Genomic DNA, 21,856 nt, shown 5'->3' with positions numbered 1-21,856 from the left:
ACGTACGGTTAATACAGAATGCAAGAAACTGGCAAGAAAAATGCAAAAGCCTAATTATGGTACGCAAAGGGGTGCAAAGCCACACTAATAGGCTTGAGATGTCACTTGCAAGGCTGGGGCTGTGACTCCCCAGCAGCTCTGGTCAGACCGACAAGGTTCAGCCTCCACTCATTGCGTGCCTGTGGTCTGGACCGGAGGAACATTCGAGTCGTCCAAGCGAGAGATCAGACCTTCCGCACTCCAGTAGTCCTCCTGTATTTCCGCATCAGGTAATTTCTGGTATTTTTACTTTCCAGCCCAAGCTAACTTCTACAGGTAGGCTCAGCACAGGTCAGACCGGGTGAGAAATCTCGTGACCAGGCCGCAAGGAACTTGGACAAAGTTAAACCTGCCGCATCGCGCAACTGCCTTTTGTAAAAGCAAAGCAAAGCAAAGCACAAGGGCTCATTCAGTTGTCCGCCTAGACTTATTAGGAAACCGGCTCTTTCCCGCCGCGAGGCTCGGAAAGGGGCGCCTGCTGGGTCCTCCCGAACCTAAGCGATTCAGGTGACAGACACGGGGAGCGTCCCCGCTCCGGCAGGAAGCCCGACTCGGCGTCCCAAGCGCGGAGCGGCCCTGGGGCGCCGCGGGGGCTGCAGCCGAAGCCGGGTCGGGAGCACCAGCTGGGCGCGCACGGACTCCCCGGCGCCAGGCCGCAGCGGAACTACAACTCCCGTGGTCCCTCGGGCGGACGCCGCGCCCCGTAGGCCCGCCCAGCCAGCGGAGCCCCGCCCAGGTCGCGGGCGCCCGAGCCGCCGGAGTGTGCGGACGGGCGCGCGGCGGCGGCGAGCGAGCGGGCGGGCGGGCGTGCGGCATGGAGCCCCGCGCGGCGGACGGCTGCTTCCTGGGCGACGTGGGTACGTGCGGGCGCGAGCGGCGTGGGTGCGGGGGGCGCGGGGACCGCGGGGCTGTTCCCGGCCGGACAGGTGCGTCGGAGGACGCCGGCAGGGGCGTTTCGGTGGGCCCAGGTTGGAGCGCCGCCGTGTCCTCACGGGGAGCGAGGTCGGTAACCCCAAGCATCTCAGGCGCTCTCTGCGTCCGGCCTCTTGGCCCCGGTCAGCCAGTCGCGGGACTTCCCAACCTCAGACCCATCGGCGCACCTTGGGGAAGGCGCAGGGAGGGGTGGGCATGGTTATCCCCAAGTTCAGAGCACCCAGAGTTGCCTCTGGGGGACCGCTCCTAGGGCATCCCCGCAGAGCCCGGTGTGGGAGCCGGAACATCTTCCAGGGGCCCTGTGGGAAGGTCGTGTCGCACTGTCATTAGCATCCTACAGGTCTATCCGGCTGTGACCGAAGGCGTGTGCCCCAGAAGGAAGATAATGCCCTTGTGACAGGTCACCCCATGTTTAAAAAAAAAAAAAAAAAGCCATCTCGGTTCTTCCTACCATTCAGGCTACGGGAGAATAAAATGGATCCGAGGGCAAAGGGACATTCTGTGGGGAAGGAGACTTCCCTAGGAAGTAAATACTACAGATGAAGTGACCCGAGAAAGCACGTAGAAAGCCTGGAAGCAAAAAAACCAAAACCAACCAACCAACACTAAAGTACTTTGACACTGGTAAAAACAGTGCCAATAAAAGTGAGACATCTTAAGGGTAAATTTGGCGTAAGGGGACTTGAAGTCATAGCAAGGCAGATATTTGAATGGGTCCTGGAAAATAGCCACCTTGAACATGATCAAAGACATTTAGTAAACATCTGCTTTTACTTGGCATTCCACCGCAGGCGGGTGCAAGACTTTGACCCCTCCAGTGCCATCTGTGTTTGGTTCAGTTAAAATAAGCAAAGAATGGCTGACCAGGGCCACGTGGACACGTTTTCATGCTTGTGTTCATTGTGTTCATTAATAGCGCAGCCTTCACTTTTCTGAGCATAGTTTAAGGAATCTTTAAGAGAAGAGCTTGCTCAACCAATGGGTTTTACAGCTTCTGGGGTTCATGGATATTTTTGACTGTCATTGTTTATTTCCTCTAAAAATAGGTTCCTGACATTTTCATTCTCAGCATTAAGGGATAAGCTGAATGTATTGAATCCAGAACACCGCTATCCCAGCAGAAGCAATGGCCCACTGTAGGGACTGTAACCCATTTTAACTTTCTGATCTGAAATTGTAGATGTGTGGTGTATATATACTTCAAAGCACGTAGATTTTTCTTTTTTTTTTTTTAATAGAACGTCTCACAGAGGTAAAGATTATACTTATTAAGGCCATATTGTAAAGCTCTGCAGAGAATTTAGGGCAAGCCACCTCCTAAGTGAATCCTATATTTATAACTTAGCCAATGTAATACAGGTTGTTACGGACCCAAGGGCAAGCATCCTTTTGCGAAGTGGAAAAAGGGATCCTGTGTTCAGGATCTGTACTCAAGAGCTGTATTCGAGAGGCTGGCAGACAATGACAAAAGGGTACCTTAAGGATTTGAGGTTCTAAGCAAGGTGAGCTGGTTTTTTTTTTCTGTCATCCTTAGCCGTGAACTCTAAACACAGCTCGCTGCCATCGGGGGGGATCGCTACCATCTGGAGAGAGAAAGGAGAGACGGTTTCTGGGACCCCGAGAAGAGCCTGGTGCTGCTTAGGTTATGTGCCAGTGCTGGTCACAAGCCCAGAGGCAGCTGCAGTACGCTTATTATTGATAATTTAGAGGTACGGTGGAGTTCACACAGCTAGAAAGAGGCAAGGCTGAGGTTTAAACCCAGGCGGGGCTTTCCTGGGTTGCTGGTTTTATGCTAAAAGGCTCACACCCTTCACATCAAGTACATTCATCTGTAATCAGTTTGTAGGGCTACTTGGATTGCTGGGCTGGGTGGATAAGCCACGTCCTACTGTGGGTTTCTCAGGGGACACGGAAAGCTTTTACTGCCTACCTCCCATCTCCACTTGTTACTATATGGCCTTTCCCGCCGTGAGACATGTGTCTGCCTGTGGGGTCCACGATCAGAGGCACAGCTTGGTCTGCATCCCCGTGCCTGGGAACCTACACAGGCACACCTTGGAAATATTTTGGGTTCAGTTCCAGACCACCACAGTAAGTGGATGTTGCAATAGAATCACATGAATTTTGGGGGGTTCCCAGTGCATATAAAAGTTATGTTTACACTGGCCTGTCGAGTATGCGATCCTCTGAAAACATACCTTAACTGTAAAAGTGCTTTAGTGCGAAGAATGCTAACTGTCATCTGATCGTCTTGCTGGTGGAGGGTCCTGCCTCGATGGTGATGGCTGCTGATTTAGCAGGGTGGTGAAAGTTGGGGTGGCTGTGGCAGTTTCTTAAAATAAGATAACGAACTTGGCCGCGTTGCTGGACTCTTGCCTTCACAAACTTTTTCTGGAGCATGTGATGCTGTTTGATAACACTTTATCCCCAGAAGTTCTTTCAAAATTGGAGTCAGTCTTCTCAGACCTTGCTGCTGCCTTGTCAGCGGAGTTTATGTTATATTCTAAATCCTTTGCTGTCATTTCAACAGTCTTCACCAGGAGTAGATTTCATCTCAAGAAACCACTTTCTTTGCTCCTCCGTGAGAAGCAACTTCTTTTCCGTTCAAGTTTTGTCAGGAGATTACAGCCATTATTCCACTTTACGGCCCCACTTCTGATTCTGGTCTGCTCTCTCTTTCCATCTCATCTGCAGTGACTCCCTCCACTGAGGTCATGAGCCCCTCAAAGTCCTCCACGAGGGCTGGAACCAACGTCTCCCAACTCCTGTTATCCTGTGAATGTTGATATTTTGGCCTCTTCCCATGAATTATGAAAGTTCTTAATGGCATCTGGAGTGGTGAATCCTTTCCAGAAGGTTTTCAGTTTTCTTTGCCCAGATCCATCAGAGGAATCACTATGGTAGCTATAGCCTTATGGAATGTATTTCTTAAATAATAAGACTTGAAAGTTGAAATGACTCCTTGATCCGTGGGCTGCAGAATGACGTCGTGTTAGTAGGTATGGAACCATGAATCTCGTTCATCTCCATCGGAGCTCTTGGGTGACCAGGCACATTATTAATGAATATTTTGGAAGGAATCTTTTTCCAAGGAAGAAGTCTCAACAGTGGGCCTAAAGTAGTTAGTAAACCATGTTGCAAACATACGTGCTGTCACCTGGGCTTTTTCGTTCCATTTATAGAGCCCAGGTAGCCTAATTCTTAAGGGCCTTGGGATTTTTGAAATGGTCAGCGAGCACTGGCTTCAACTGAAAGTCACCAGCTTCATTAACCCCAGCAAGAGAGTCAGGCTGACTCCTCTCTAGCTATGAAAGTCCTAGATGGCGTCTTCTCCCAATAGAAGGCTGCTTCATCTCCACCGATCATCTGTTTGGCATAGCCACCTTCGTTAATTTTCTTAGCTACATCTTCTGGATAGCCTGCTGCAGCTTTGACATCAGCACTTGCTGCATCATCCTGTGCCTCCATGTTTTAGAGCTGTCCTCTTTCCTCAGACCTCACAAACCAACCTCTGCCAGCCTCCAGTTTTTCTTATACAGCTTCCTCACCTTTCAGCCTCCATGGAATTGAGGAGAGGTGGGGCCTCGCCCTAGGTTAGGCTCTGGCTTAAGGGAATGTTGTGGCTGCTTTGATCTTCTGTCCAGACCATCTGAACTTTCTCCAGATCAGCTGTAAGTCGGTTTCACTTTCTTATCATCCACGTGTTCGCTGGAGTAGCACTTTTAATTTTCTTCAAGAAAATTTTGCATTCACACCTTGGCTGTTGGGGTCAAGAAGTCTAGCTTTCAGCCCGTCTTCGCCTCCGACACGCCTCCCTTACCGAACTTAATCATTTCTAGCTTTTGATTTAAAGTGAGGGATGTAGGACTCTTCCCTTCACTTGAAGACCCAGAGGCCATCGTAGGCTTATTAATTGGTCGTAATTTCAGTGTGGTGGTCTTAGGGAATAGGGAGGCTGGGGAAAAGAGCTGGTTGGTGGAGAAGTTGGAACACAATGTTTGTCGATTCAGTTCACCATCTTACGTGGGCACGGTTCATGGCATCCTGAAACATCACCATGCTAACAAAGATTATTGGTCACAGATCACCATGACAGATGTAGTGAAGTTTGAAACATTGCAAGAATTAGCAAAGCATGACAGACACAAAGTGAGCAAACGCTGCTGGAAAAATTGCAACACGGGATTGCCACAAGCTTTCAGTTCGGAAAAAAACGCAATTATCCACAAAGTGCAAGAAATGGAAGGTGCACTGGCTTTCCTGAGCTGCATGTCCCTTTTTTGCTATATGATCCAGGGCCTCGCCCTGCCCTCCTCTTTTGAAGGTTGCAACCCCTCGTCCTACCTGTGGGGTTTTGCTTCTTCCAGTGTGACTCTGGAATGATAGCCACTTTTCACTAACCCCCAAGACAGGTGTGCCCATGCCTGGTAGTCACTGCTAAACATACATACTGGGGGGTCCCCTTCGTGAAGTGGTAAATAGAAAGTTCCACAAGCTTGGCTTTTATATTTTGTGAGAATCAAATCTGAGTTTCAGCTCTCCTTTTGCTCCGTCCTCCACCCCCCCACTCATATGATCAAGTCCCCATTTCATGGGGTCACAGGCTCTTTGGCTAGCAGACAAGACAGGTAGGCACGATTGGGGAGGAGGGGTATTATAAATGGACCGCATTTACTGAGCACTTTGTGCCAGGCCCCACACTAGGTGCTTTCACTCATTATAATCTACTGAATTTTCATAACCCACCAATGAATAAACTATTATCATCATCCCCATGTACAGGTGCAGAGACAGTCAAGGGAAGCTACGTCCCACAGAAGCTGATAAGTGGCTGAGCCAAGTTTCAGATGTAGCAGAGCTTAGTCCCTGTGCTGTCCCTGTGGTGTCCTTTCCACGGGCTGGTGGGGACAGGGGGGCAGGCTGACGGGACACAGACGAGATGCTAACCCAGGGTGGGTAGGGGCAGAGGTGGGGCAAGTCCTCCTGGAAGAAATAAGCACTGGATTGCAGCGTGGAGAGGTACAAGCAGAACTCATCCAGGGTGAGTGGGAAAAGGTGGGAGTGAGGTGAGATGGGGGGAGAAAAGGGCCTTCATTCAGAGGGAGAGGTATTGTCTAAAGCAGTGGTTCTCAAAGTGCAGTCCCCAGGCCACAGCGTCAACATCAGCATCATGTGGGAACTTATTAGAGACGCAGATTCTCAGGCACCAAGACCTGCTGACTCTGGGGTGGGGCTCAGCAGTCCATTCTCATAGCCCCCAGGTGGCACTGTTGGACCCTCAGGTGTGAGGGCCACTGGTTAAAGGGATCAGGAGGTCAGAACACTTTTTGTATAGCCAAAGGGAGTGATGGGGAGGGGTGAGCTAGTGTAGGAGAGAGAATTTTACTCCCATTTTGGGATCAGAGCAGTGCCTTGATCAATTACAGGTTTGTTGAATGTATACATTGAGGTTGGAATGAATGTAAAAATAGTTTTAGTTTGAGATGAATAAAAATGAGGATAATCTACCAAACTCATGAGAGGAGAGTCCCAGTAGCACTTGAAGGACTTTTATAGCTGTAAACATTTAAGAGGAAACGGCTCAAATCAATATCCTTCCACCTTAAGACACCGGAAATAGAAAACTAGAGCTGAAGGAGGTAGAAGGGGAAAAATAATAAAGATTAGACAGGACATCCATGAAAACTGGAGCTGAAGGAGGTAGAAGGGGAAAAACAAAGATTAGACAGGACATCCGTGAAATAGGGAATAGAAAAAACAACATAGAAAGCCAACAAAACCAAAAGTTCTCTGGAAAGAGCAATGAAATCGACAAACCCCAAGGAAAAAGATGCAGATCACGAAGATCAAGGAGGAGAGGGATGACGTTACTCTGGCCCTTCTAGAAACAAGGACCACAGAGGGACAGCGTGAACGGTGGCATGTCAGTCTGCCAGGGCTGCTGTGACAAAATGCCACTGGGTGGCCTGCACAGTGCACGTTCATTTTCTCACAGCTCTGGAGGTTGGAAGTCCAAGATCAGGGGCTCAGCCGGGCTGGTTTTTGCTGAGGCCCCTCTACCCCTTGGCTTACAGATGGCCACTTTCTAACTGTGTCCTCACATGGCCCTTCCTCTGTTCAGGCCCATCCCAGGTGTCTGTGTCCTAATCTCCCCTCATGAAGACTCCACTTAGATGGGTTTAGGGCCGGCTCTAATGACCTCACCTTGACTTTATTACTTCTGAAACCGTGCAGACTCCAAGTGCAGTCACATTCAGAGGTATATAGGGTTCAGGCTTTGCTTACGAATTTTGGGGACAAAATTCAGTCCATAACCAATTGTAGGCCAACAGATTAGAGGATGTACACGAAGTGGAGAAATTCCAATAAAGACACAAACTACCAAAATTGGCAAAAAATAGACACCAAAACGGACTCAAAAAAAAAAAAATAGAAACTCTGAATAGACTTGTAGCAAATGAAGATGTGGAATTAGGAATTAAAGCTTATAGCAAAGGAAAGCCTAGACCCAGAGATCTTCCCAGATGAACTTGACCCAACATTTAAAGATTCAATACCAGTGCTTTCCAATTTTTGGAAGAGACAATAATTTCCTGACTCATTCTATGGAGCCAGAAAAACCAGATAAAAACATCAATCATAAGACAAATGACTTACGAGTGTAGATATAAGAGTCCTGAGAACACTAGCAAACCAAACATGCTATGGCATCATGACCAAGGGGGTTTATGCCAGAAATACATAGTTGGTTTAACATCTGAGAGTCCGTTAATGTACTAACCACTTCCACAATTAAGGAAGGCCGGCAGGAGCACTGCACTAGATGCAGAAAAAGCATTGAACAAAAATCCAACGCCATCTGGTGATTAGAAACAACAACAACAACAACAACCAGAAAGGGAGGTGAATGTCCTCCACCTGATAAAGGCCACCTGTGAAAAAGTCACAGCTAAGCTCATCCCTGACGTGAAAGTCGACGAATAAGGCCGGGACGTGCTCTTACCGCTTCTGTTCAGCATCGAGCTGGAAGTCCGAGCCAGGGCAGTGAGGCCGGAAAGAGAAGAGGCATCCAGATTGGAAAGGAGGTGGTGAAACTACTTCCGTTAGCAGGTGACACGATTTTACACGTACAAAGTCCTGAGGAACCTGTTAAAGTGGAGTAAAAGGTGGTCCCCACTTTCAAGGCACTCCTGGGCAAGGATGGGGTGGAGAGGGCGTCAAGCTGTAAATGAGGGTGTGCGTGCGAGTGTCGTGGAAGAAGGGGAGACTTCAAACGGGTGCAGGTACGGCAAGTGACAGGAGACTCTAACGGGAGATTCTCCTGTCCCGGCGGTCCAGTCTGCAGAGATGGGGGATCCCAGGCGGAGAGGCAGGTGTGGAAGGGCGGGGGGCATGGAGCAGCTACAGGTGGCACTGGAGAGGGGTCAGTGGGGGGGGGGGAAGGGCTCAAAGAGGTGAGCAGGGCCCAGGTCGCCACCCCCGATAGGCCGTGCCAACGAGTATGACCTCCACGCTCCGGCAGTGGGGATGACCGGAGCATTTTGAGGAGCGTTTCGGCCAACTCCGTGATCCTGCATCGGGTGCTGGGTTTCATGAAGCGTCCTTGCGACACTGCTATGGTCTCCTGACCTGGGTACACGTGTCCCCGGGTCTCAGCACTGGGTCTGCCTTCCTTTCCAGGTTTCTGGGTGGAGCGCACCCCTGTGCACGAGGCTGCCCAGCGTGGCGAGACCCTGCAGCTGCAGCAGCTGATTGAGAGCGGGGCCTGTGTCAACCAGGTCACCGTGGACTCCATCACGCCCCTGCACGCGGCCAGCCTGCAGGGCCAGGCGCAGTGTGTTCAGCTGCTGCTGGCCGCCGGGGCCCAGGTGAGGGGCCCTTTGGGACAGACCCCCGGGGACGGGAATGGATGGAGCGCGTATGGAGGGAGGGGAAATACTAAGAGGCTCGGGATTCGAGTTGCAAAATGCACAGAAAGTAGAGAAACCACGGGGGAGGGGAAGGAAGCCTCCAGCGTGGGGTGTAGTGGAGGCCAACAGAGGAGCCGGCTCTGGGGCAGCAGTGGTCACGGCTGGGCTGCCGGGAGGGCACGGGTGGCCAAAGAGCGGGCGGTTCTAGTTTCTCGCGAGGGAGACGTCTGTGAGGGCTGGAGGCCGTGGCTGAAGAGCCACTGCCTGGGTCCAAGAGCAGGATTCTAAGCGCAAGATCGGGATCTGCTTCCCTGTGCACCTGCTCCTGCTTGCGGGCTGGCTTGAGCCTCCAGCCGTCGCCGCGAGCAGAGTCGCTGGGCGGAGGGCAGCGGCAGCAGCGGGCCAGGAGCCCGGAGCGTGGGCTGCAGCCTCCGGGCCGAACGCACTCAGGAGCTTGGCTGTGAGGGCGCTCCCGCAGGAAGCGGACCGAGCTGTCGCGCGTACCCACACAGCAGCTGAAGTCTGAGCACAACCCGCCAGCCTGGGGGTCGGCTTTCCCCTCCGGGTCATTTCCCGGCTAGAGGGGGCACGATAAGCAGCTCCGGGCAGCCCTAAGCCGGAATTAAAACGCCCTTTTTACATCCTGCCTTCGTCACCATGCAGTCTTGGGGGGGAGGGGGGCCTAGGGGACGGGTAGGAGGTGGCAGAAGTGAGACCGAGTTGACCCTGTCCCAAGAGAAGAGCCTGGAAAAGGGCCCCTCCCGCACTTGGTGGGCTCAGAGGCGCTGCCAGCCCGTCTCCCTTTGTCCTTGAACGCCCTTGCCTGGGACGGCACCTTGGCACACGCTGCAAAACTACTGCTAATGAGGGTCTTTGCAGAGATGAATGTGTGTCAGGATGAGGAAGCGAGTCGTGTGGGCTTTTCCCCTCCACCCTGACGCTCGTTTCTTCCTCCCCACCAGGTGGACGCCCGCAACATCGACGGCAGCACGCCCCTCTGCGATGCCTGTGCCTCCGGCAGCATCGAGTGTGTGAAGCTCTTGCTCTCCTACGGGGCCAAGGTCAACCCCCCTCTGTACACGGCGTCCCCGTTGCACGAGGCCTGCATGAGCGGTGAGTCCGCGCCAGCAAAGCGAGCACTGTAGCGGAAGCCGTCAGCCGGCCGAGGTTCCCCACCTGCCCCCATTCGGTTTCTGGAGCTCGGGTACCCGGCCGTGGAAATCCTCAGCTTTTCCTCCTGCAGACCCTTCCCCGCCAGGAGCAGGGGCCATGGTTTCTAGGGTAGGATTCTACTTCTTAGCTGGGTCTCCAGGGCCTTTCAGATACTAACGCTGGAAATCAGCCTACCCTGTGGTGGCTCACTTGGTCTTCACCGTCTTCTGCCCTGTGGACCCCTGTTGTATTTCGAGGAGACCCAGCACGGGCCCAGGACAGGGCGCTCATCCTGGGGGCTCGGGGAACAGGTGGGATTTCAGCCACCCTGCAAGAAGGAGTAGGTTTCAGAGGAAGAGGAAGGCCACTCCAAGCAAGAGAAAGTGACTTGTCCAGGCTCATTGGACCGGAAGCTCCCAGGAGAGGGGTGACAGAGAAGACGAAATTTAGGGCGAGACCGGCAGGTGGGAGATCTTTAAATGACACACTAAGGAGTTTGGATTCTACTCTTCTGAGCGAAGTTTGCAAACGTGTGGCCAATATTTTGATTGGCCGGCACAGTGCCAGCCAGTGTTGTGTTCGGGTGTCTGAGACGCCACTTGCACTCAAGTCAAGAGAACGTGGTACGGTTCCAAGGGCACTTTATGAAACCCAGGACCCTGCATAGGATCACAGAGTTGGTCCCAACGCTCCTCAAAATCCTTGGGTCATCCTCACTGCTGGACGGGCCTACCAGTCATACTTGTTGGCCTGTCAGGGGTGGCGACCTGGGCCCTGCTCACCTCTTTGAGCCCTCCCCCACCACCGGCCCCTCTCCGGTGCCACCTGTAGCTGCTCCGTGCCCCCCGCCCTTCCACACCTGCCTCTCTGCCTGGGATCCCCCACCTCTGCAGACTGGAGCGCCGGGACAGGAGAATCTCCTGTTAGAGGTTACGTGCTCCACCTGGCCTGTAGAGTCCTCTCATGCTCTGGGCTGATAAGGGTCTGGAATTTTCTCTGGTCATTACTTTCTGTCTTTCCTGGTAGAGGGGGATGGGGAGACCATTATGAATTTCTGTCCCGCTGTTAGGCAGATGGGGAGGGGGGCAGAGAGCTTTTCTTATATCTGCCGTGTAATTGCTTTAAGCTCAAAATAATCCTTATGCTAAAGAAGCAGATTTTGGGGGTGGCGTAGCTGCTGCTCTTCCATAGAGGAGCGATGGGGCTGGGGTATCCTGACGTGGAGAGAGGAGTTGGAGCCCAGGCAGGGTGGATTCATTTAAAAACCTTTAGGGGAAGAGTCAGCAGGATTTAGTACGGGGGAGAGGACTACGCAGTGGTCCAGACATCCCCAAGAGAGTGGCCAGCAGAGGGCTGTAGGGAAGAGGCTGGATTTCAGGGCCACACGTGGAAAACTTGGCCGCTGCTGACGATGAAGCATGAATAAGTGAGGAGAGAGGATGGAGCCTGGGACAGAATGAACCTCCACCCAAACCCAGTTAAAGATGCCAGGAAAGAGGCAGAAAAACACCTGCCAGGGAGAAGGCTGGGGGACCTCTGAGGTCAGGAAGCTTCGGGAAGCTCCTCCAGGGGGCTCGGACTCGGGCTGCCAGTAGCTTCAGCTTATCACCTCCAGGCCTGGTGCTCCCGACGCCACTTAGGAGACCCCGGAGGTGGGGAGCACCTTCCTGCTGAGGAGCCGGGTCTGGCTGCTCAGAGGTGCTGTTCCCAAACCTACTGCTCTCCCACGAGAGGCTCACCCGTGCCCTCTGTCCCTCGTGCCGCCAGGCAGGGCCGGGGGAACCGTGCACGCCCAGAAAGCACAACGTTCTGGCTCCGCAAGGCAACTTGGGGTTGTGACCCACTTTCAGTTGGGGTGCGGTTCTGGTTCCCCATTCTCCCCCAGCAGGCAGGCGTGGGCTTACCTGTTCAGCTGTGCTTCTCTCAGGCTTATTTCAGATGTGTATGCTCATTAACGGTCCTCATCCTTTTCCGCTTGCTTTAAGGAAGTTCCGAATGCGTGAGGCTTCTTATTGACGTGGGGGCCAATCTGGAAGCACACGACTGCCACTTCGGGACCCCTCTTCACGTCGCCTGCGCCCGGGAGCATCTGGACTGCGTCAAAGTGCTGCTTAACGCAGGTGTGCTGGCGCCTGCTGCCGCTGGCGTGTCGGTATTTTTGCCGCGCAGGCGTGGTGGGCTTACACCCGTGGTGCTCGATGTGGGGTGTTGCATTTATACGCGTGCTCCTCAGTGCAGCTGTGTTGTGTTTACTCCTGCTCTTCAGGGCAGGTGTGCAAGTCCATTGGCTTTTATGGCTGCTCTCCTCAGGGCAGGTGTGTCCTGTTTCTGCCTGCCCTGCTCGGTGCAGGAGTGTTGGTGATCGTAGCCGCCCTGCTCGGCACAGGTGTTCTGTTTACCTGCACCGTGCGCTGGCCGTGCGCTGGGCGGTGGACTCAGACCAGGTTGAAAGTTGGCTCTCCCTCTTGCCAGCCGAGACCGTGGGCCTCAGTTTCTATACCTATACAACTGGAAAAGGAAACCTTACTTTGGAGGGTTGTCAGAAGGATTTGTGATCATGTTTCTGCAGGGCCTGATGCTGAGTGCATGCTAATCGTTATTTTTGGTGGCCTCGGGACCATCCCCAATACCTGCCTAATTCGATCGCCATCTAAATTTTTTTTAATGTTTATTTATTATTGAGTGAGATAGAGTGTGAGTGGGGGAGGGGCAGAGAGAGAGCGGGAGACACAGAATCCGAAGCAGGCTCCAGGCTCCGAGCTCAGCACAGAGCCCGACAGGGGGCTCAAACCCACAACCCACGAGCTGTGAGATCATGACCTGAGCCGAGGTCGGACACTCAACCAACTAAGCCATCCAGGCACCCCGGGTGCCTTCTAAATCAGAAAGAGATGGGGATCCGAGGGAAATGGAGCTGGCAGCATGTGGAATCCAGATCCTTGTCAGGTGTTCAAAAAAGGATAGGGAGGCTCCCAGGATGAAAAATAAAAAACAAGATGGAAAACAACCCAGTGAAGTGGAGGTTGGCTTCAGGACCTGTCTACCACAGGAGTTTGCAAATGTAGCCAAACTGGGTATTGGGAAGGAGTTTTCATTATGAACCCAACTTAAACATTTTGTTGGAAAATTTTAGCTCAGCCATGCTGGGTGCAGCTTAGGATAAAAAAACAAAACTGGTCAGGAATAGAAAGCTTACCAGTTCTCTCCGGAGGACGGTCGTTTGAGCTTAGGTTGTATGTACTTTTCTATTTGTGAGTCTTGCTCACTTTAATGTGCACTTTTAAGTCTTGAGCAAAAAGGATTCATTTTGTATAAGGTTTGCCATTGGGGTCGTTTTTATTTATATATAAAAAAATTTTTTTTAATGTTTATTTTTGAGAGAGAGAGGGTGAGCAGGGGAGGGGCAGAGAGAGAGGGAGACACAGAATCTGAAACAGGCTCCAGGCTCCGAGCTGTCAGCACAGAGCCTGACGCGGGGCTTGAACTCATGAACTGTGAGATCATGACCTGAGCCAAAGTCGGCTGCTTAACCGACTGAGCCCCCCAGGTGCCCCACGCTTTTACTTTTTATATAGTGAAAGAATGTCTAGATGAGAAGCAGCTCTAGATCTTCTGGCCAATTCACTCAGCTTTTCTATTAGCCTAGGGTACCTGCCCGGCATTACTGCCGAACTTTTGAAATAGTTTTCTGGTCCACAGCCATCTGTACAGCGCGTGGTACCTGTGTGCTCAGTACACCTCAGCACCCGTCCTTTTTTCCTTCCTCTCCTTGTGGCTGTAGGGGGAAGGATAAGATTCGGGGTTTGAACCCCAACATCCTTTCTGCACAAAGTCCTAACTTAATGGAAATGGTTCCTCATGTGTAAGCAATGGAAAACCCACTGTAGGGGCTGCGGGGACCAGAAGGAGGCAGCTTTCGAGGCCAGTTTGTCCTGAGGGTCAGCAAGATCATCGAGCCCTCACGTTCCCTGAAATTTGGAGGTCTCCTGTCCAAAGTGTTCACTTGATCCTATGCCCGGGGCCCCTAACGGCGTTAAAATGGCTGCATCAGGGTCGGGCTGAAATCCAAATACTTTTTGCTCAGGAGGCTTCTGGTAGCTTTCTGAGAAGAGTGAAAAACCACTTGTCCAGATGCCTGCCTAACCCTTCCCTCTTGTGTCCAAGAGGAACCTGCGCCCAAATTGGAACCTGGGTCCAAACCGAATCTGGGCCCTTCTTCCAGACTCAGCCGAATTCTGATTGGGTGGGGCCCAGATTATTTGAACCAATTACTGGGGCTGGGGGAGGGATTAGCCAATCAGGACCCACACCCAAGGCTGGAGCCTAGGTCATCCCACCCCCACCCTAATAGCACACGGCCACTGCAGGCTGTCAGCGCGGCGGGGCTGGCTGGTCAGAGTGGGAGGGCGGCTGTGGGGTTCACGCCGGTCTCAAGCAGGGGTTCCCCGGATGCGCCAGTGGTGGCCGCCACCACCAGGCCGTCAGCTCTGGGCTTGACTGCAGCTCTCCTGTGACAGCTCCTCCTCCCTAGATCAAATGGATTCTTTTCAAAGAAAACGTTTTCAGCTGCAGGAAACCTCAAGCATACAGAAAAAGTAGGGAGGGCAGCACGTGGGTTGCTCTTAAAGTAGCCATTCTTCACGTTGGTGGGGGGGGGGGCAGGCCCCTTGGAAAGCCCAGTGGAAGCGGCATCTCTGGAAAGCAGGTGCCCCCCGACCCACGGGGTGGGCACCGGATGGCCCAGCTGCAGGTTAGTTGTGCAGAGGAGGGGGCGGGTGAAGGTGCAGCGTGGGGAAGTAATAGCGACGCTTAACAGCTGCCACAGGATTTAGCTCCGCAGGAAGTGGTCAGAAGGAGTGATGGGTGTTACAGGGCCAGGTACTGAGCTGCGTGGCTTTAATGTCCCTGAACCGGCTCCGTCCCCCTCTTTCCCTCTCCCTGTCTCCTCCTCCCCCTCTCTCCTCCTCCCCCCTCTCTCCTCCTCCCCCTTCCTCTCCCTCCCTCTCCCCCTTTCTCCCCTTCCTGTCTTTCCCTCTCTTTCTCCCCCTCCCATCTCTCTTCTCCCCTCCCCCTTTCTCCCCCTCCCTCCTCCTATCCTCTTCCCCTCCCTCTTCCCCTCTCCCTCCCTCCTCCTCCCCCCTACCCCATCCCTCTTTCTCCCTTTCCCCCCTGCCCCCCTCCCTCTCTCTCTTTCTCAGTTCAAGGCACATTATCATCATCAGTTCCCACGAAGCCACCTTCTTCCCCTTCCCCCTTTCCTCTACCCTGCCCCCATTCTAACGTGAATGTGTATGTGCTTCATCTGTGTTTTTGTAAGACACTCATTACGGGTTGGGACATGTATTTTTAATCGACCTAAGTGGTGCTGTGTTACAGAGTTTGCCTTTTTGCTGTTTTTTGTCCTGCTCTGTAGTTTCAAGCCCCCCACCCCCATGTACTCTGTTTGCCCAGGGGTGTGGCTCCCCAGCTGCAGAGCATGCCGGACCCCTCCTAGTCTCCCCGTCCAAAGGAGCCCAGCGCACGGTGTAAAAAGGTCCTGTTTTGTACCTTGGTATGCCACCTGGTGGAAAGAGTCACCGTCCGAGGCCTGGAATCCTGAGAAGCCCTAGTAAGCGGGATGGAAGGGAGGTGTGAGTTGTACAGCCACCCCTAACCGTAGTGTTCTCCTTGACCTTGAGAGGAGCTTGACCGCCTGGGCCCCCTTCTCTCTTGCTATAAGTAGAGACAGTCTCTTTCCTCCTCACTTGGCAAGATTATTGTGACAATTAATGACCTGCGAGACAGCTGCCTGCACTTCAGATCGTTAGACTTTACAGTTTATTTTTCGTTGCAAGTTTGCGTCTAGCGTCCAGGCCTGCCTTTGCTTTATGACCGCGGAACTATGCGAGTCTGTATTCTGCCGGGCAGGTATTGGAAGAGCGCCCTCAGGTGGTGGAGCGGGTGCACGGTGCGGGGATGTTTTTTGAACGGACTGCCCTTTAGTACTATTTTTACCATGCATAGCTGTTGAATTAAATAGCTAGGTAATGTAGTCTTTTTCCTGAGGGATTTTTTTTTTTTTTTTTTCCCGTACCTGACTTGGGAGTTTGGGCTGTGGGCAGTGGAGAGCATTACTTGTATTGTCTCATTGCGGTGCTTGGGGATTAAAACTATTTTAAGTCAGAAATCCGAATTACCCACTATTTTCAGTGGGACAGGAAATCTAATAGCCTTACACCCCTTATTTCCTATTTTGGGCCTCTAAATTTATCATTACATGGAGACAGGCTGGTGATATGATTTCTTTAAACCCCACTTTGCTGATATTTTGTGACTGTGACTTGAATCTATTTTGGGGGGATAGCTTCAGTGATGCTGGACTATTTGCTTGGCTTCTTTAAAATTCTTCTGGCCACCTGGGTGGCTCAGTTGGTTAAGCGTCTGACTTTGGCTCAGGCCATGATCTCCATTTGTGAGTTTGAGCCTCACATTGGGCTCTGTGCTGACAGGTGGGAGGCCGGAGCCTGTTTCGGATCCTCTGTCCTACTTTCTCTGTGTTCCTGCTCATGCTGTCCCCAGAATAAATAAATATTTAATAAAATAAAATAAAATGCTTTTCTCCTACCCTCCTTTCTCTTATAACCTCCTTATCCATTAGGTGCAGACTTCAAAGAAGTTGGTATTTTCTTAAAAAAAAAAATTCCAAGGCTGTAGGAGATCCCCTTGCATAGAATTGGCGATGGCTGTGCCCTAAGAATGACGCCTTACACAAATCATAGTTTTAGCAAAATCTTTACTTTTTAAAGCATCTAAAACTACTGTAATTAGCTACTACTTGTTCACCTCTTTCTGGATGTCTACTATTGTCCCCAAAACAGATGGATTCACAAGTGAGACACCTCATCTCTTACCTGAACTGGTGGATGATGTTTGGGGAACATTACCTGTTTTCCCTTTGAGCTTCTCTTTTGTGAAAGATGTTTATGTTTAAGGACTCTTCATCCATTCATGCAGCACACGTTGTTAGCGCCCCTGCCCTGCGCCCGTCGTGCGCGTGTGGGAACCATCAGAGAGCCTCAGGACCAGTGGGGACGGACTGCATAGGGTCATAGAACTGCTTCTGACTCACAGAGGAGTTTTCTGTTTTATCTTTCTTCTTTTTGCTTCTGTTTCCAATTATATTACTTTCTTACCGCGATCTGTGTTTAGCTCTCTTGCCATAAGAAAAAACGTTAATTACCGCATTTGGATCTTGAAGATGATTTTGAGTGGGGCGCCTGGGTGGCTCAGTCAGTTAAGTGTCCAACTCTGTACTTTGGCTCAGTCATGATCTCACAGTTCATGGGATGGAGTCCCTGAGTCTGGCTCTGCACTGACGTCACGGAGCCTGCTTGGGATTCTCTTTTACTCTCTCTCTGCCCTCCCCTCCTTGTGCATGCACTCTCACTCAAAATTCTCTTTTAGTGTTTATTCATTTTTGAGAGAGAGAGAGCAAGCACAATCGGGAGAGGAGCAGAGAGAGAGAGGGAGACCCAGAATCTGAAGCAGGTTCCAGGCTCTGAGCTGTCAGCACAGAGCCCGATGCAGGGCTCGAACCCATGAACCAGGAAATCATGGCCTGAGCTGGAGTCAGATGTTCAATCAACTGAGCCCCCCGGGCACACCTCTCTCTGAAAATAAGTAATAAACAAATATTAAGAAAAAGAAGACAGGTGGAAGGCTCCATGGTCTTGTAGACAAAAAGATTTTGAAAAGGCTGTGGCAGAGTCTGTCTGGATTTTCTCTCCTGGGGGATCGCTTCTGTGCACTGTGCTGAACGAGAAGGTACCGGTCGGGGTTTCTCCTGGCTGTGCGTACCCTCCTCAGTGATACCGTTCCTTGCTTTGGACCCACAGGGGCCAATGTGAATGCAGCGAAGCTTCACGAGACAGCCCTGCATCACGCAGCCAAGGTGAAGAACGTCGACCTCATTGAGATGCTCGTCGAGTTCGGAGGCAACATCTACGCGCGAGACAACCGGGGCAAGAAGCCGTCTGACTACACGTGGAGTAGCAGTGCACCCGCCAAGCGCCTCGAGTTCTACGAAAGTGAGTAGAACTCACTTTCCTGTTGTTGTTGTTTGAGTGGTGCTTGCTTGTTTGGAATTGCACGAATCCGCTGTGCAGGAAGCTTTGTCCCAGATGGTCTGTCCAGCCCTGTACAAGGCAGTCAGCTGTACTGATCCCTGTGAGCAGCCCTCGCTCGCCCTTCAGGGGACAAGGGACAAGTGATCGGGAAAAAGGACAAGACTTCTCTGGGTACAGATTTTTAAATGAGTTCACACCACCTTACAACCACATGAGGCTTTCAAACACCTCTTGCTTGCGGTGGGGGGGTGGGGGGGGCGGGAAATGATTTATTCAAATTTTTGTCGGCCCCACCCAACCAAACTCCAAAAGAATTTAGAGGCAAGTACCATCCACATCTGTCAAATGTTTCCTGGAAGACAGTTTTCCTGCATCCAAATAATCTGGAGATAAAGGAACATGGGAAAATGAATTTCTCCAGGACTTGTTTTTTCTCTCTCAAAGAACGTATTTCATGAATCTGCAGAAGTTGAGAATATTGTGTTTGGCTTATTTATATTTTTATCAAGCAGATATTTGCATCAAACATGGGGGTTTTTTAAATATTTTTTTTTAAGTTTATTTATTTTGAGAGAGAGCGAGCAGAGGGGAGGGGCAGAGTGAGGGGGAAAGAGAGAGAATCCCACGTAGGCTCCACCGCTCAGCGTGGAACCCAGTGTGGGGCTTGATCTCGTGACCGTGAGATCATGACCTGAGCCGAAATCAAGAGTCGGACACTTAATGGACTGAGCCATCCAGGCACCTCTCTACTTGGTTGTAAAGAATCGAATTGTTCTAGGGGCACCTGGGTGGCTCAGTCCGTTAAGCGGACTTCAGCTCAGGTCCTGACTTCAGCTCAGGTCATGATCTCACAGTCCGTGGGCTCGAGCCCCACATCAGGCTCTGGGCTGACAGCTCAGAGCCTGGAGCCTGCTTCTTATTCTGTCCCCCTCTCTTCCTGCCCCTCCCCTGCTTGCACACACATTCTTTCTCTTTCAAAAATAAACATGGAAAAGATTTTTAAAAAATTAAAAAAAAAGAATCAAATCGTTCTAAAAGGCAGTTGTGAGGCCAGACTCTGCACATGTTCTGGCACCTCAGCTCCAGGGGCCTCCAGGTCCTTTCCATCTTTGGCCCTGGTTTGCTGGCCAGCTAGCGACAGGCTTCGTCTCTGGTCCTGAAGGCCTGACCCTCAGCACTGGGATGTGCATGCACAGACGGTTTCAGCCGGAGCAGTTTTGTGACACGTGTCACTTCTCGTCGGGTGCCTTGGCCCTGCTGTACACGGTGCTGAGAGCCTGGACCCACAGGAGCTGGTGGCCAGGCCCCTGCCCAGCACTAGCCCTCGCCCTGGCCCTCATTTGTCTGCAAGTTTGAGAAACGAGCCTAGTAGCCTTAGATTAGTCCTTGGCTGACAAATCTGTGTGTCAACTTACGACTTTATAGAAAAGAGGAAAAACCTCCCCAGGATCCCACAAAATGAAACCCCAGCACACATCACCCGTATCCCATTTCCTGATCTTCCTTCCTAGGTCCCGTCCGTCCGTCCTGGTAGCCATCCAGGGAAAGCATGCAGGGCTGGCCTATTTCCGGTTCCACCTCGGTATTTGCTAAGTTGAAGGATGTTATGCTATTTCCTTAGGCTGACCTCATGTGCTTCCTGTTCCCTTTCAGAAACCCCTCTGTCCCTGGCACAGCTCTGCAGGGTGAGCTTGCGGAAGGCCACTGGTGTCCGAGGACTGGAGAAAATCAGCAAGTTGAACATCCCTCCCCGGCTCATCGATTACCTTTCCTACAACTGAGCTGCAGGCGCGCGAGGCAGGAGCCGGCTGGGGGCCCCCTGGCCTCTCCGAGCCCAACGCTGGGCTGCTTGGCCCTGCCTCGTCTGCGGCCGTTCCACTGCTGTAGATAGAGCAACGCTCCCAGAGGCTGTGCCGGCTGGCCTGCTTTGTCTTCTCTGCAGACTCCTGGACAGTGTTGCCAAGGCACTGAGAAGGCCCTGCCTGGTCCCGGCCGTCCGGCGCTTTCAGGAAGGGCTCTGCAGGGAGCGCAGGGGAGGGCCAGGCGGGGCCGGGCACCGGGGTGGCCCTGGGCATCTGGAGGGAGGAGCCTGAGCTACAGAGGTCAGGGTTGGTCCCGACCCTGTGGCCTGGGACAGCTGCTTTGGTGATATCCTGCCGCTCGGATGCTCTTTTCTGGAGCTGCGGTTGGCACTTTCCAGGGCCCACCTGTGCCCAGCTGCACCCGTCACTCAGGGGGCTCTACACGGATCTCGGTCGGGGAAGGGCTCGGGCCGTTTATTCCCCACAACCAGCACAGTGCTTCTTGGGACCTTTTCGGGCCCCAACTCTTAAAAAGCTTATGTGGGGATAAGACGCTTGCAGAGCGTATATAGGCTGTAGCGCTTGGGTGCTGTCAGTGGGTCTCTACGACAGGTGACGTGTTCCAGGAGTTCTTCCAGGCGCGGAGCGCCAGCCGACTTTAGGGATGAGGTCTCCTCTGTTCCTGCTGTTGCCGACTGAAACCTTCTCCTACCCTGAATTTTGCTCACTCCTTTGAAGCTCTGAAGTCAGTAGAAGAGGTTGCCAGCGCCCAGTGGGTACTCACAACCACCGATTCGTGCATTTTGCAGCCACTTACGGGACATCTGTTACGTTTCAGGAGTTGTCGGAGTGCTTTGAACCGGTGGGAATCAGGCTCCCGGTCCAAGGCAGTGAAGGAATCTGTTCCTGTAGTGCTAGAAACAACGAATTCCACCCTGTAGGCAGGAGGTGAACTCACTGATATTCGGATTGCATTTGTCTAAGATTCTGTCTCCTAATTGAAAAACCAAAACCAGGGAGTTAAACTAGAGGACGTTTGTACAATTAGCTCATGTGTATCTAGTTTCTGAGGGAACGGGGAAGACACCCTCCTGTGAGTCATGCCCGAAGCCGGCGTCCCCAGAAACGCGAATGTCCCCAGGCGCTTCCGGGAAGGCCTGCCCAACAGAAGGAGCCTGGATTGCTGGGCTGCATGACTGACCCGCGGGGTCTCTTCACGGTTCCTCGTGGGGCCCACATCTGGGGAGAGTTTCACGGCTGCCGCAGGTATTTTCTGTCTGCGCTGTTTGACCTGAGAATGAGCCACTCCCGTTCCGTTAGAGTCTGAGATCCGAGTTGGGGGTAAATCCGTGTTTTTGCATGTGCCAGTAACGACAGCGACAAACAAAGCACCGGGATCTGCCCGGGCATCTCTGGAACAGAAGCTTGCCCCTAGCAGTGAACGCCGACGACACTTCCTCACGCGGCACACCGAGTGCAGGGTCAGACCCCACACCCACTGCTCAATAAAAATCGTTTGGGTCCATCCTTATGTTCCCGTGGCCCTTGTGTTGGGAGCAGAAACGCGGGACGGGCTTCGCCCTGTCGAGAGGGCTGCTGTCGTCTTCTTGTGTTTTGGAAGGTCACGTGATGGGGCCTTGCCGCCCCCCCAGATTCATTCCTTTCTGCCTCTCCTTGTCTCCTAGTGCTGATGTACCGCCCTCAGGTGGGGACACGCTGCCCCGGGGGATCAGATGACTAAGATTTTAGGGCCTCCTGTCCCTCCCCCACTCCCCCGCCCCCGGCTTTAGTGAGATGTAATCGACACGGAACCCACCCGAACCCTTAGTAGGGCTGTGACCGTAGATGCATCTCTGTCCCTCGGAGCCCTGGCCTCCCCCACTGCAGCGGAAGGATGGAGGCTGACCTCGATCAT

At 52.4% G+C, this 21,856-nt stretch overlaps 1 protein-coding gene across 1 annotated transcript; it reads left to right on the top strand.

Moving 5' to 3' along the window:
- Positions 1–832: 832 nt before the first annotated feature.
- ASB13 (ankyrin repeat and SOCS box containing 13) lies at positions 833–21,466 on the top strand. Its single transcript, XM_049624563.1, has 6 exons — positions 833–896; positions 8,653–8,840; positions 9,845–9,995; positions 12,020–12,154; positions 17,909–18,100; positions 19,793–21,466. Exons 1-6 carry the CDS (start codon positions 854–856, stop codon positions 19,918–19,920), a joined length of 837 nt encoding a protein of 278 aa, XP_049480520.1. The 5' UTR covers positions 833–853; the 3' UTR covers positions 19,921–21,466.
- Positions 21,467–21,856: the final 390 nt, after the last annotated feature.

Source organism: Panthera uncia, chromosome B4, assembly GCF_023721935.1.
Source record: "Panthera uncia isolate 11264 chromosome B4, Puncia_PCG_1.0, whole genome shotgun sequence".
NCBI lineage: Eukaryota > Metazoa > Chordata > Mammalia > Carnivora > Felidae > Panthera > Panthera uncia.
This window is presented reverse-complemented; position numbering and strand designations above follow the sequence as displayed.